The sequence below is a fragment of the Calypte anna genome, chromosome 20 (assembly GCF_003957555.1).
Source record: "Calypte anna isolate BGI_N300 chromosome 20, bCalAnn1_v1.p, whole genome shotgun sequence".
Taxonomy (NCBI): domain Eukaryota; kingdom Metazoa; phylum Chordata; class Aves; order Apodiformes; family Trochilidae; genus Calypte; species Calypte anna.
This window is the reverse complement of record NC_044265.1, coordinates 1,884,209-1,897,679: the sequence shown is the minus strand read 5'-3', so window position 1 is coordinate 1,897,679 and position 13,471 is coordinate 1,884,209. Positions and strand designations below refer to the sequence as shown.

The window sequence follows — 13,471 nt, the reverse complement described above, 5'->3', positions numbered from 1 at the left end:
TGTGTGTTTTCAGGCTGTCCAACAGGATAACAAGACAGGCCTCCCTTGCTGTAAGCAAATTTGACAGGGGTGCTAGAGGGGCTTATTTGTTTTTGTCTTCCTCTTCCAAGATTGTTAGACTCCTCTGCAATGTAGGTGGTGGATCAGGGTCATTTTGCTTTGCTGATACCCACGTCTGCTGGAGCAGCATGGATGTTCCCTGCTGTGCACTCAGGTGCTTGTTCTGCTGAGGATGCTCCCGTGGGGCCTCTCCAGGCCTTGACGCCCCTGTTGGAATCGCTGTTGAAGGAGACCTGGTGATGGTGGTGGTTGCACTCTCTCCTATCTCTAAAACCTGCACAGTGACAGCAGAGGCTGAGTTGGCATTTCTTTCTTTTTGTTTTTGTGTGTTTAGCTTTATGACAGCTACCTACGGGGTGAGCACAGCCGGCTGCTGAGGCTGTGGCGCCAGGCGGTCACCCTGCGCCGCCATTTCCTGGAGATGAAGACAGCGACTGAGAGGTGAGCAGACACAGCTCCTGCTCCTCACACACCTTCCTCCTTTGCCAGCAATGCCATCAAAGCAGCTCCAGGCTGTTTGCAGAATCGTTTTGTTTGGATTGCTTTTCAGATGGAACTGAGGGGTTTGGGCTAGAGCAATGCAGAGGCTCTGAAGGGGTGACCTTGACTGTAGTTAAGTTTAGGCATTTTAACATGGACACATCCTTTACAGATGTATATGAAAATCTGTCTTGGTTCTCACTGAGCTTCTTTTCCCACTGCTTGCAATGGAAAGATCATTCATGAATATACATTGGGTTTTTTCCTCTTATTTCCACCTTACGTTTATTCTGAGCAGTTTGCAGCTGCTTATTCCTCTGCTGACATGGTTGACAGAAGGAATAGCTCCTCTACCATGTTACTGCATTTATCCAGTTTATTGTGCTTAGTTTGATAACTTTTATAATTTTTTTTTGTTTGTCCTTGGGCTCTCTGAAGCTCCTTTCTCACTGCTGCCTTCTGCACAAACAAAAGTAGTATGGTGTAACAGGACAGTCTGCTGCTGTCAGCATACAGTTTCAAACTCTGGGCTTCTGTCAGCCACTTAATGTGTAGGCTATGCCTGATCTATTTTATTTATAAAAGTGTTTATTTATGCTTTTTTTAAAACAACATTTTATACCACCATCCTGAAACGTTTATTATGTGGGTGTTGTCACGAGCCTCTTAGCAGTCCAGCTGTTAACAGGTCCTTGAGGGTAAAATTCCTTACATCTATTAATGATAATTACAGGGTGTTAATAGGACAGAGCAGGAACAACAATTAGTAAGAGTAATGAGAGGTTCTTGAAGCTTTCTGGCTCTGCCATACATCTGTTCCTATCTCTGAGGAGAAAACAGACTCATTTCTCACATCTCCAGTAGAGTCACTGATCAACTGTCAGGACGTGTCCTCATCCCAAAATGTCAGATGAATGCCTTGTCCCCAGCAAAGATGTCATCTTTCCTGCCAGCTTTTACTGTTGGGCATTTACATGCTTCAGGAGTGAGTCCAGTGATACAGATGGTTTTGTGAACATGAGCTCCTTCTTTATTCTTCTTCAGAGATTTGTCAGAGCTGAAGGCTGAGCAGATGAGGCTTTCTGGATCTATACTGCAGAACTGCTCCCATCTCAACTCCAGTGCACAGCTCTGGGAGTCTGTCACTCTGGGTAGATCTGTCCTAAGGTATCAAGCACAGCAGCAAGAAGTCATTGAGAAGAGTCAGGAAATGATGTGCTTACAAGCCAAGGGGGACCTGGAGAAGAAGGAGCTTCAAGACAGGTAGAGATGTTTTAAACTTTGCTGTGACCAACATTATCTTTTGTGGCTGCTTCTTGGTTGGTAGGCAGTCTGTGCATGCACTGAAACCTCACCCATCCTGTACAGCCTCTCCTATCCTTAGTCCAACTGTTGCCTTCCAGAGAAAGGAAAGTCTGACAGAGGTCTTCTGAGTAACACAGGACTGGAAAAGATATTATACATTACAATGTTTTTGCTGTTAACTGATTCCTGGTGTCCAGCAGAAGACAGCTCAGTCTGGTACAGCCCTTCTGCTACCCAGGACTGTGCTGAAGGAGTTGGGAGGAAATTGCCCAGAGCCATCATAAGCCCTCTACAGAGAGTTTTGCAGCATCACACATATTAACCCCTAGAGATGAAGGCTGCCTCTGCTGTGCTGCCTCTGCTGAGCTTCTGGGAGCTGCCTAGCTCTGTAACTGGTGGTGGTGTGCAGTGCTTTGGAATGGCACATGGCCCTTCTCTTCTCAGGGTGATGGAGCTCTCTGCCTTGCTTGTGCAGTCTCAGAAGCACATGGAGGAGAAGGAGAAGACCATCAAAACACTGAATGACACTGTGGAGATTCTAGTATGTTTTACCTTGATCTGGGAGACAGCCCAGGGTTCATTCTCTGTCCTCAGCACAAGAGAGTGGCTTCCTCAAGAGAAGGGGTGGTAAAGCTGCCAACTGGATGGGAGCAGCAGCCCAAATATTCCTCATGTTTGGCACACATGGAGTCAGCCCAGGGCAGGGGAGCTGCAGACAACTCAGGTGTCTTCAGGGTTTGCACTCTCCTGCCTGTGACATGAAACCTCTAGGGATTAAAGCCCCTTGGGCATGGCAGCTCCACCACAGTCTATAAGCACTGGACAGTGGTCTTTTTCTTCTTAAGTTTTAGCAAAGAAGCAACTGAATAGTTTGGGAGGGGCTATACAGGACTCACTGGGGCTGAGGCTCATAGGCATGGCAGTGCCACTGAGGATGGGAGTGGGGCAGAGGGGAGCAGCTCTTCCCTGCCCACCCTTTCCTTATTCTGTTCTCAGGAAGCAAGTCAGTTAGAGAAAGAATATGAAGCTTCACTGACTAAAAGTGCCAAAGAAGAGAATCTTTCCCTCCAAAAGCTGTTAAAAGATATAACTGAGGTGAGTATGGAGTAGGGGCTGCGTTGCTGTAAATTTGTTTTAAAAGTCCTTGAGGAAGGCAACAGATTAGCCCAGGGAATAGGTACACGTCCTGTATGCTGTCTACCTGAACTGCTTCTGGCTGTTCAATTTTTATGCCACTTTTATGACATAAAATCTGTTGTTATTCCATGTTTGCTTTCCTATGATGCTTCAGCTGAGTCACTGCAAGTCTTGGTACCATTGCCTTGGTACTGTCCCACTGAAGGTCACATTTGGACCGTGCTTTCTGAGCTGGCTGCCTGCCATTTGTATTCCAGTGTTGTTTGGCAGCTCCCCCCACCCTCTTTTACAATGACTCTGCTGTTCTTCAGGCTTTTATAAAAGGTGACTGACTCAAGTGATGTGCCAGCCAACTCCCCTCCTTCACTCTACCTTCACTGACCAGAATCATCTCCCCAGAATCACAGCTGGCCTGATTGCCCAAGGGAACTTTAACTTAGGCCTAAACTGGGCTCTGTGGAGGGGTCTTTACTCATCAGATCTTTTACACAGCCTCTCACAAAATCATTTTTTTTCTCTTATTTTAGTAATTTTCATTCCCTTGCACAAGTGCTCAGAGTAATTCCCTGGGCAGCGTTCATGTTTCCTTTCTTTGCTACTTCCAGTGTTGGTCTCCTACTTGTGGATGTGCTCTGAGAAGCTGAAGGAGACCAAAATAATTCCTGAAAGCTTCAAAAAGTGGAGCCCTCAGCAGTCCCCAGTCATTTCACACTTGTGTCTTCCTGTGTATAGTGGCTGGATTAAGAAATGCCTGGAGGACTCGTGGTCACAGGGACAGAGCTTCTTTATTGACTGAAGAAAGGAAAGAATTGAGTTCTTAATGACTCTAGGCCAGAGTGAAGGGAAAAGGAGAAATGGTTAAAGAAGACTTAGTAGAATGAGCAAAGAGTAACATCTTGATTTGGGTTTTCAGGTGGTGTTAGATGACAGTGACAGCATAGTCAGCATTCTCTGCACTGACTGCTCCCAGCACACAGAGTCCAGCAACATCCTCTCTCATCTGAGCTCCATGGATGCAGAGCACAGCTTTATATTGGTTCAGGAAGCACTGGCAAGGAAGAGAAGAGCAACACAGGTGAGAAGTTCTGCTTATCTTCACTACTCCCCACAAGCTCAGCTGCTAATGTCTCAGTTAGCTTGAAACCTTTCCATTTATTTGGCCAGTTCAGCCAGTTTCTTCCCAGCCTTCCCACTCATGGGACAGTCCTGCCTTGCCAGTCACACCAGCTCTTTGTTTTTCTGCTTTTCTCTCCTTGATTGCCACCCCCTCATCACAGCTTTTCCCTTCAGGTGAGCTGTCTGTCTGCTTGCTTCTCCCACCTATCTGGAGCCATCCTCCCTGCTCCTTATTGCCAGTTTGTGCCCTTTCCCTGCCCATTTTTGCAGGCCCTAAAGGAAGAGCTTTCTGCCAGGCAGGACTCCATCAATTTCCTGCAGCACCAGCACAGGCAGCAGGAGGAGAAGTGCAGGAAGCTGCAGCAAAGGCTTGAGCAACTGGAGGAGGAATGCAAAACATCCAGCAGCCACCAGCAGCACCTCCAGTCTCTGGTGGAAGCACTCAGAAGGTGAGACCTCACCTGTCCTGTCAGGTGTCAGCCTCTGTTTGGCATTTCTGCATGCTCCTGTCTCTGCTCTTCATGTTCTGCTGTGAATCCTAAGGCTCTCTTGGAGATTCAGTGTGATGTTGGAATACAAGATGCTTCACTCTGAACGAGCTGCTGCTCTGGATTCTGTTCTTTGCCCTTCCCTAGACACTGCTTCTCACTGAGTGGAGGCAAAACCTTTTAATTTCTTTTTCCTTTTTCTCCAGTTTCCCGTTGAGAGAAAGAGCAGGTTCTTCTTATTGTGCATGATGAAAATGGGATCTGTGATTCTTGAGGCCTGTTCATTTTTCTAACCAGCCCTTGTCTCTTCAGTGACTGTGCAAACCTTCAGAAAAGCAGGGAAGAGCTACAGCATCAGCTGGAAGAAACAGAGCAAGAAGCCTCCCGCCTGCAACAAACTAACACTGAGCTGCAGCTGAAGGAAGATTCAGCCCAGGGGGAAAAAGTGGAGCAGCAAGAGATGATGGAGAGAGCACAGCATGAGCAGGAGCTCCTGTGAGTGGTAAAGCTTTCTCTAGGCAGAGCTGGACTTTAGGAGGCCCACTGTAAAAGAATGGTATTTCACCCTCCTCATTTTGTCAGCAAAAGGGTGCAGGGAGCACACAGATGGGTCTGGCTGCTGACTGGCACACAGCATGGCTGCCTCCTTCTGCTTTCTTTACAACCCTTTAAAGAAATCATTCCAAGCCTGACCAGAGTACTGATGACAGCTGAAGTGAGAGAGGTTCAGGCTGTGTTTAAGGAGTAAAAAAAGTTGAACCATGAAGGCAGTCATGCAGCAGAACAGGTTCCTTAAAGAGGTTGTGCAAATTCCATCCCTGGAAATTCGGAAGTCCCAGCTGATCCCCTGGATCTCATAGCTGACCCCAGCTCTTGGAGCTGAAGATTGGGCTCCTGGAGTCCCTGCCAGCCTGAATCATCCTCTGGTTATTGGATCAGAATTTCCTAAACATCTCCTCCCCAAGCAGACTGCTGCATTTCACTGCTGAAGGCAAGAGTAATTGTGAGAATATTAAACTGGACTTGGGAAAGTCTTGCATTCATTGTGTTGAACAGGACAGAGAGAACTAACAGGCAGGAATCTGTATAGTTGAGAATATCTGAGATACTTTGGAGACATTCTGAGATTTCTGCAAACACGTTTTACTTTCTCAGTGGGAAATGTTTCACCCACATCGATGACAAAGAGGATGCAGGAAATTCCAGCATTCTTTAGGTGTAAATAGAAAGCTGTTGGAAATCTTTCAGCCTGCCACTTCTGGGGCTTTGTCTGTATTTTTCATTTTGGAAATAAGAATGTTTTATATTAAAAACTGATTTGTCTCTCCCCTGCTCACAGACTGAAGGACTTAGCTGTTCTTGAAGGAAAACATTCATCATTACAGAGTGAACTGATAATCACAAGAGAGACACTGGAGAAGTTGAAGCTACAGAGAGACCTGCTGGAGCAAGAAAAGGATGAGCTTTCCAGGGCCCTGGGTAAGGTATGGTCACTTTATTCCTAGGTTGCACTTGTGAGAAAGAAACTTGTAATAGCAAGACCACCACAGATGCTGGCAAAAGAAGATGGGGAAAATGTTGTTGTCCTTGGAAGATGGTGATCAGACCACACAGGCTCTTTGGGGTACTTTGTCCCCATTTGCTGAACTGGGAACATGCCAGAGACACCCAGGGGATGTGGGGGTGCTGCTTGAAGTCAGGGGTGTTCCTACCTTTGTTGTCCTGTTCCTTTGTCTCCTCAGGCAGAGCAGTCAGTAGCAGAGTTGACAGGGGCTCAGAATAAGCTGAGTGCTGAAGTAGCTGATCTCCAAGTTGCCACAGTGAAGATGAGCAGCATCAATGAAGCTCTTGCCCTGGATAAAGTCCAACTGAATGAACTTGTGCTGCAGGTGAGCAGAGCTAACAGAGATTTTGCCAAGTGTTCACCTCCAGCTGCTGCTTTTTCTCAGACTTGATGCCTTCTGTCAGTATGAGTGACTGAATATGGAAATGTTCCTTTTTCTGTCCAAGCCAAACCTTCATTGTAAATCTGACTGTATTTCATTTTATTTCTTTTTTATTTCCTCTCTGCTTCTGTGCTTGTAGCTGGAGCAAGAGAATGAAGTTCTGACAAGTAAAGTGGGTGAGGTGGAGAGAGCAAAGCTGTCTGGGCAGGAGAAGCTGAGCTTGTGTGAAAGAACAAATGAAGAGCTCTGTACAGAGAAAGCCCACCTGGAGCAGCTGCTGAAGAAAGCAGAGGAGCAACAGGAGGGGCTGCAGTTACAGCTGAACATACTGGCAGGGGAGAAGGAAGAAACCCAAGAGAAACTCAGTCAGGTGAGACCAAAAACCTGGGTCTCTTGGGTGGGCATGTGGCAGAATGGGGCTATGACTGTCACATGTGGCAAAAGAAACAAACCCTGTAGCTCCAAATCCTTTCCTGAGGCATGAAACCAGGCTGCATGGTTTTATTTATGCTTTTTATTGTGTACTCCACAACTTTCTGATCTCTGTTTGCTTGAGCCTGAAGGGCAGGACAAAGCTGCAGGTCAGTGTCTGCTGGTTTGTGTTGCCAAGACTGGGAATGGCACCTTGAAAGTATCAGAATTTTAATGCAACTTTGTGGCTGGAAAGCTCCCAGGAGGGAAAGGACCTGGGGGTGCTGGTCCACATCTGTCTGGGTATGAGCCAGCATGTGCCCAGGTGGCCAAGAAGGCCAACAGCCTCCTGGCCTTTGTCAGCACTGGTGTGGCCAGCAGGACCAGGGCAGGAATTGTGTCTCTGGGCTCAGTTTTGGGTCCCTCAGGACAAGGAGGATGAGGGGATGGAGAGTGTCCAGAGAAGGGCAACAAAGCTGGGGAAGGAAGGGTCTGGAGCACAAAGTCTGCCCAGGGGGGGCTGAGGGCCCTGGGGGTGTTGATCCTGGAGCAGAGGAGGCTGAGGGGAGACCTTCTGGATCTCTGCAACTCAACTTTCTCAACAAGAAGGTTGGAATGAGAGGGGTTGGTGCCTTCTCCCAGGTAACAAGACAAGAGGGAACGGCCTCAAGTTGCACCAGGGGAGGTTTGGATTGGATATTAATAAGAATTTCTTTCCTGAAGTTGTCAGGCCCTGGCCCAGGCTGCCCAGGGCAGGGCTGGAGTCCCCATTCCTGGAGGGATTTAAAAGCCCTGGAGATGTGGTGCTGAGGGACATGGGGCAGTGGTGGCCTTGGCAGTGCTGGTGTAATGGTTGATCTTGGATGATCTCCAAGGTCTTTTCTAACCAAAACAATTCTGTGATTCTGTGAGTTGTTCGAGCCTCCTTAGGCTTTGAGATGAGAAATAAGTGATCACACAAGACTCTTCACTCTGGACTGACTTCAGTACCCTGGAAAAAGAGCTTGAGAGAGCTGTGTCACTGGAGGACACTAATGTGTTTCTCATTTAAATGTCAGTTCATAACGTACAATCTTGGGTATTGTGGGGTAACTCTGAGGGAATTATTTATCATGGTCTGTTCTCTGCTAGTTTGAGTTTTGGAGTATCTGCTATGTTTGGCAAATACCCAGCAGAGGTGTTATGGTGAAACAAAAGATAGAAATCATGGTTAATCTTCAAGCTTGAGTACCAGCAAGGCACATTAGACAACTTCTTGTGCAAGAGAAGTTGAGATGATTGACTGTACAGGCTCTGCCTTCTCTTTGGCCACATCAGACTTTCATAAATCACTGAATGACAGTGCTCACCACAGGGGATGGTTCCCTGCCAAGCATCACCTCATTGCATCCAACTGCTTTACACACTGAAGTAGGTGACACTTTGATCTTTTATTTTTTCCTAGAAGGAGAAGCCACGTGTATTTTTACCTTCTTCAGCAAGCAAAGTTGCTTTTGCTTAAAATTTCCTGACATTTTCCAGTACTGGAATAGACTCTGATAGAATTTTAGTTTGCAAGGTGGCAGTTCTGGAAAATGCAGTTTATTGCATTAAAACATGCAGTCTGGGGGAGGTGTGTTTGTCCTGAAGGAGCTGGCTTGTCCTGGGCAACCCAGTAGAGTCTTTCACCCCACTTTGAAGCTGACAGTCCCAGTGCTTTTCAGCACCCAGGGCATTAGTGTGGTATCCACTTCAGCTTTCATCCCCCACCACAGGACCTCTTCTCCTGTAGCCCTGCACAGAGCTCCAGAGGAAGGACTCTGAACTGTGTTCTGTCCCACTCTCAGGTTTCCCACCAGCAGGAGTCAGCTCGGAGCCATCTGGAGCAGCTGTGCCAGGAATCCTCTCTCCAGGGACAGGCACTGGCCAAGGTGTCCAAGGAGAAGGAATTGCTGGTGCATGAGAAGGCAGCCCTGGAGGTGAGACTGGCAGCTGTGGAGAGGGAGAGGCAGGGCCTCTCGGAGCAGCTGGAAGAGGCCAGGTAAGGACACCTCAGGCAGGAGGTTATTCAATGTCTGTAATTAGAAAGGTGGTAACCATGACACAAGGATTCGGTGCAGCCTGTGTGCTCTTCAGGTGTTTTCGTGGTCTATGGATAGAAAATGGAAGAATCTCAAGCAGAAAAAAAAAAGTGTATCATGTTTTGAATGTAATTTTTCTCATGGTTAAAGATAGCAAAGCTCTCCTGAGCCTTGGGTTCATTTCTTCCCCCTTGCCTGTCCCTGTGTGAAGTCCAAACCAAGCCACCTGGGCTCTGAATTGAGAAGTAATTAAACCATGCAGGCATTTACTGAAACCTGAAGTTTCTCTCTGGTTTTGGTTTCTTGTTCTGTGCATTTGACCACAAATCTTTCCTGATCAAGTAGTTTGAGGTAGGATCTTGAGAATTCAAGGCTATTTCCTGTGGATGTTGTGAGCAGGACACTGCCCCTTCACCCTAAGCTAGAGGCTGAAAATCTTGAGGGCCTTCTCTGTCCAAGCTAACTCCTGTGACCTGTGCTGCAGCCCCAGGGCTGGGTACACCACCAGCAGGAAAAATTCTTTGGCATTCTCAACAGTCTTGGGGATTCTTGCCCATGAGTGATGTCTGGATCCTGTACCCCTTACCACATGGTGTTTGGAGACAGATGTCTTGGAGAAGCCATACAGGGAAGAAGCCAGTTCTGTGCTTTCTGCTGTACCAGGTTTCTAAGATCAAATGTGGAAAAAAGTTCTGCTTTTCAAAAAAAAAAAAAAAAAGAGGAAAAACAAAGTATTGAGACATCTGTCATCCTCTTAGGTGTTTTGAAGCCCCTGAACTTGCAGAGCTGTACAGGTGATGTTGGAGGGATTGTTTCTCATGCTCATGACTTTTACACTTCAGCAGTGCAGAGCACCTTGGTAGCAAGGCTGAGAAACACCAAGTAGACTCAGTCCCTTTCTGAGAGCTGCTTGTTCTTCTGAGCTCCAGCTTCTCCTATTTGCTCAAACTGAAGGATGTGTTAATTATGTGTCAATTATGTCAATTATTGGGCTGCTCATTATGAAATGCTCAGCTCCTTTTCTTTTTTGTAAAAAGTGCAAAATTGTATTTCTCTACAGAGACAAATCAGTAATGTGGAATCTTTGTCAATAGACAAGGAAAAATCATCACTGTTCTTGCCAGGTGTTGTTCTCAGGAGCTGTTTGCTGTCCCAGTTTTGGGCTCTGTCTCTTCTGTTCTTGTTTTGAGCCTGACTTTGACTTCTTAACATGCAGCAAGTTTCCTTTGGCCTGCCAGAGAGTGGCATCATGAGAAAGAGGAATCTGTGCTTGTTCTCCTTCTTGAGGATAAATCCCCTGTTGTCCATCAGAGCAGTGAAACCCCAGAGCAGTTGGGGTTTGCTTGTTGTACCACTCAGGTGCCCTGTACCTGGAAGGAGGTTCTCCCAGTTGCATCCCTGTAGCAGTGAGGCAGTGCTGGGTGTTGTAGGAACCCAGCACACAGGGTGCTGTGTTAGGGCAGGGTGGGAACTGCAGCTCCTGAATCCTCTGTGTCACACACACCAGGTGTGGGAGATGAGGGATGCAACAAGAGCAACAAGTCCTTTGGGCTACTGCTTGCTTAGTTAGCAATGCTTAAATAAAGGAAGCAAGTTCTTCTTTGAATTTCCAGCAGTTTAAATTGAGGGAAACCTGTCTCTCTTTGCAGATAGTTTTTGTTCAGATAAAATCTACTTCATATTTCTCACAGATGCTCCTACAAGCATAGGATTTTACTCTGGCATCTGTTTTATTTCTTTAATCCATTTTCAGCATAAGGAGCCTGGAAAATCACCTGCCTCTGCCTACATTATCAACAGCATCAAAAAGGCATGAGTCAATCAGGGAAATACTCTTCTGTCCCCTACAGAAGTTGGAAGTGCTGATGAAATGAGGGCTGTGAGCAGAGGATTGGCTTTTGCTCGCTGGTACATGGTACCTGTGTGTCCTAGATCAGACAACAGCAATTCAAGGTTTGGCTGCTGAGCTGAAATTTGGCTGGGCTCTCTGGGTTATGCTGGGTCATAAGGAGAGCCTGGGAGTTCCCTCAGAGGAGTCTGCATTGCAATTTTAAATCTTTTCTGGTTACAAGTTTCCATGTTACCCGTTTTCCATACTCAGGTATAGGGGATCATGAACAACTTTTTACTGAAATAATATCCTGTGTGTGTCAGGCACAAGAAACTGATTTCTCTGTATTCACAACTTGCAGGTCAGCAAAGGAGACCCTGGAATCCAGCCTGTTTGAGGCTCAGCAACACTTATCTCAGCTGGAGATCACCAGGAGTCAGCTTGAAATCCAGCTTCACACAGTCACACAGGCCAAGGAGGTGATACAAGGTGAGAGCTTTACCCCTGCCTGGGGAGAATGGGATGAAAACAGCTCTGTCCACAACTGTTGGGGAGTGAAGGAGTGGAGGCAGATCCCTCCTACACTGAAATTCAAATGGTCAGTAAAGTCAGAACCACTTTTGTGTAGCCTGAATCTTGGCATTTGTCATGTTTGCAGGGGAAGTGAAGTGTCTTCAGTGTGAGCTGGAAGCTGAGAGATCTCTCATGAAGCAGGAAAGGGAAACCATGGCCCAGCAGCTCCTTAGGGCAGAGCAGCAGTATGACAGTGCCCTCAAACTTCAGGAAACTGATCACAAAGTGGAAGTAAAGAAGCTCCTGCAAGACCTGGTAGGACACAGTGTGCTTCTGAGTTCTTCAAGCAAGCTCTGTGGGCTGGCTTTAGAAGAATAAACACCTGAGTGTAGGAAATGTCAGCAAACATCTGTCACAGGCCACATGTTCATAGAGTCACAGAATGGCTTAGGTTGGAAGGGACCTTAGAGTTCATCCACTTTAACCTCCCTGCTGTGGGCAAGGATACCTTCATCTAGACCAGATTGCTCAGAGCCCCATCCAACCTGACCTTGAACACCTCCAGGGAGGGGGCAGCCACAGCTTCTCTGGGCAATCTGACCCAGAGTCTCACCACCCTCCTACTGAAGAACTTCCTAAGATGCAGTCTAAACCTCTTCTCCTTCAGTTTAAAACCATTTCTTCTTGTCCTGTCACTGGACACTGATGAAAAAGTCCCTCTCCAGGGACTTCTATTGGTCCCTTCAGGTACTGGAAGATAGCACTAAGGTGCCTCCAGAGTCTTTTCTTCGGGCTGATGTTAGGGCAGGCAGCAGAGCCAGTGTCTCAGCTCATACTTGGAAGGACTTGAAGGCCCCCAGGGCTGTGCTGGGACAGTAAATGCAGCCACAGATTCAGTGATGCAGGGGGATGTAAGATGACTTCCAGCAGAAGGTTCAGTGGTCCCTGCCCAAAGCTGGGCAGCACAGGATCTTACCTGACTCCCATCTGCCATGAAGCAGACTCCTAAGATTGCTGCCAACAAACTTTCTGTTACTCTCAAGGGTGACTTTGGGCTTGAAACAGGTGGAACATGAGGTTCCTGGTATCTCAGTCTCTGTCCTGTGACTGGGCATCAGGTGCTGTGCTCTCTCTCACCCTGCTGTCACCTTTTCATTGAAGAAAGAGAGAGGAGCTTTAAAAAGAGGGACTGATTGATAATAGAGAGAAACCCTGGGAAGAGGTTTGCTAGGGAGCAGTCAGCCATTGCAGAGAGGAAGGTAACATCTCCTTTTCCTAGTGGCTGGACTCTCTCCAAGGTCTTTTCCAACCTAAAAGGCTCTGATTTGTTTAAAAACCCTCCTTTTAAGTTCCTTGCCAGGACATGATTTCTGGAAAGCACAAAGCCACTACTGGGCACTGCTCAGGGGGGAATTGTGGGAGGGATGAAGTAGTGGTGGTTTTTTGGGTTTTTTTGGGTTTTTTTGTTTTTTGAGGAGCTTGGCTGAAATGAATCTTGAAGTCTTCTTCCCTCATCAGGCAAGTGAGCGGGAGAGGCACCATTCAGAGGTGCAGGAGATGCTGGAGAAATGGGAAAAAGAGAAGGCAGAGACAGAAGGAAAGCATGAGAAGAAGCTGTTTGATGTGAAGCAGGAAGCTGCTGCCATGCAAGCTCAACAAGAAGCAGAAAGAACCAGAGATGAAAATGCCAAGCAAGAGGTAACCACTGAGCAAGGAGGATCTGGGGGGATTTCTGCAAGGTTTGAGCTGTGGGAGATGGCTGGATGTGGGGCTGTGAGGAGCTTGCCCTGCATCATTTCTACAGTGGATGTGGGGAGGTGAAGGGCTATTTTTGGGACTTCCTCTCATAGGAAGCCAGACAGAAATGTCACCTTTCAGCTGAGATTTTTGTGCTGCTGTTGTGTTCTTTTTTTTTGTTAAGACCACAGACTGCCTTCACAGTCTCTCATTGGTCTTCTTTTGATAGGTACTGAAGCCGAAAAAGGCCAAGCAAAACTGTTTAGAGACAGAGTTTTGAGCCTTTAAACAGCAAAGGGATTTATTTTCGGATCCGTGGAACTCCCAGCTCGTGCTGGACAAAGAGTTCCCAGGGTTAAGGGAAAGGGTTGGGGTATTTATACAGTA

At 47.1% G+C, this 13,471-nt stretch overlaps 1 protein-coding gene across 1 annotated transcript in view; it reads left to right on the top strand.

The window, feature by feature from the left end:
* CEP250 (centrosomal protein 250) overlaps positions 1-13,471 on the top strand; it is a 34,539-nt gene that overhangs the window by 2,840 nt on the left and 18,228 nt on the right. Inside the window, exons 5-18 of the mRNA XM_030463337.1 lie at positions 395-501; positions 1,585-1,803; positions 2,290-2,386; positions 2,842-2,940; positions 3,896-4,057; positions 4,369-4,547; positions 4,899-5,081; positions 5,926-6,070; positions 6,329-6,475; positions 6,672-6,902; positions 8,770-8,963; positions 11,196-11,323; positions 11,493-11,662; positions 12,866-13,045. Coding sequence (XP_030319197.1) covers positions 395-501; positions 1,585-1,803; positions 2,290-2,386; positions 2,842-2,940; positions 3,896-4,057; positions 4,369-4,547; positions 4,899-5,081; positions 5,926-6,070; positions 6,329-6,475; positions 6,672-6,902; positions 8,770-8,963; positions 11,196-11,323; positions 11,493-11,662; positions 12,866-13,045 — 2,241 coding nt within the window. The remainder of the gene's footprint in view (positions 1-394; positions 502-1,584; positions 1,804-2,289; positions 2,387-2,841; positions 2,941-3,895; positions 4,058-4,368; positions 4,548-4,898; positions 5,082-5,925; positions 6,071-6,328; positions 6,476-6,671; positions 6,903-8,769; positions 8,964-11,195; positions 11,324-11,492; positions 11,663-12,865; positions 13,046-13,471) is intronic.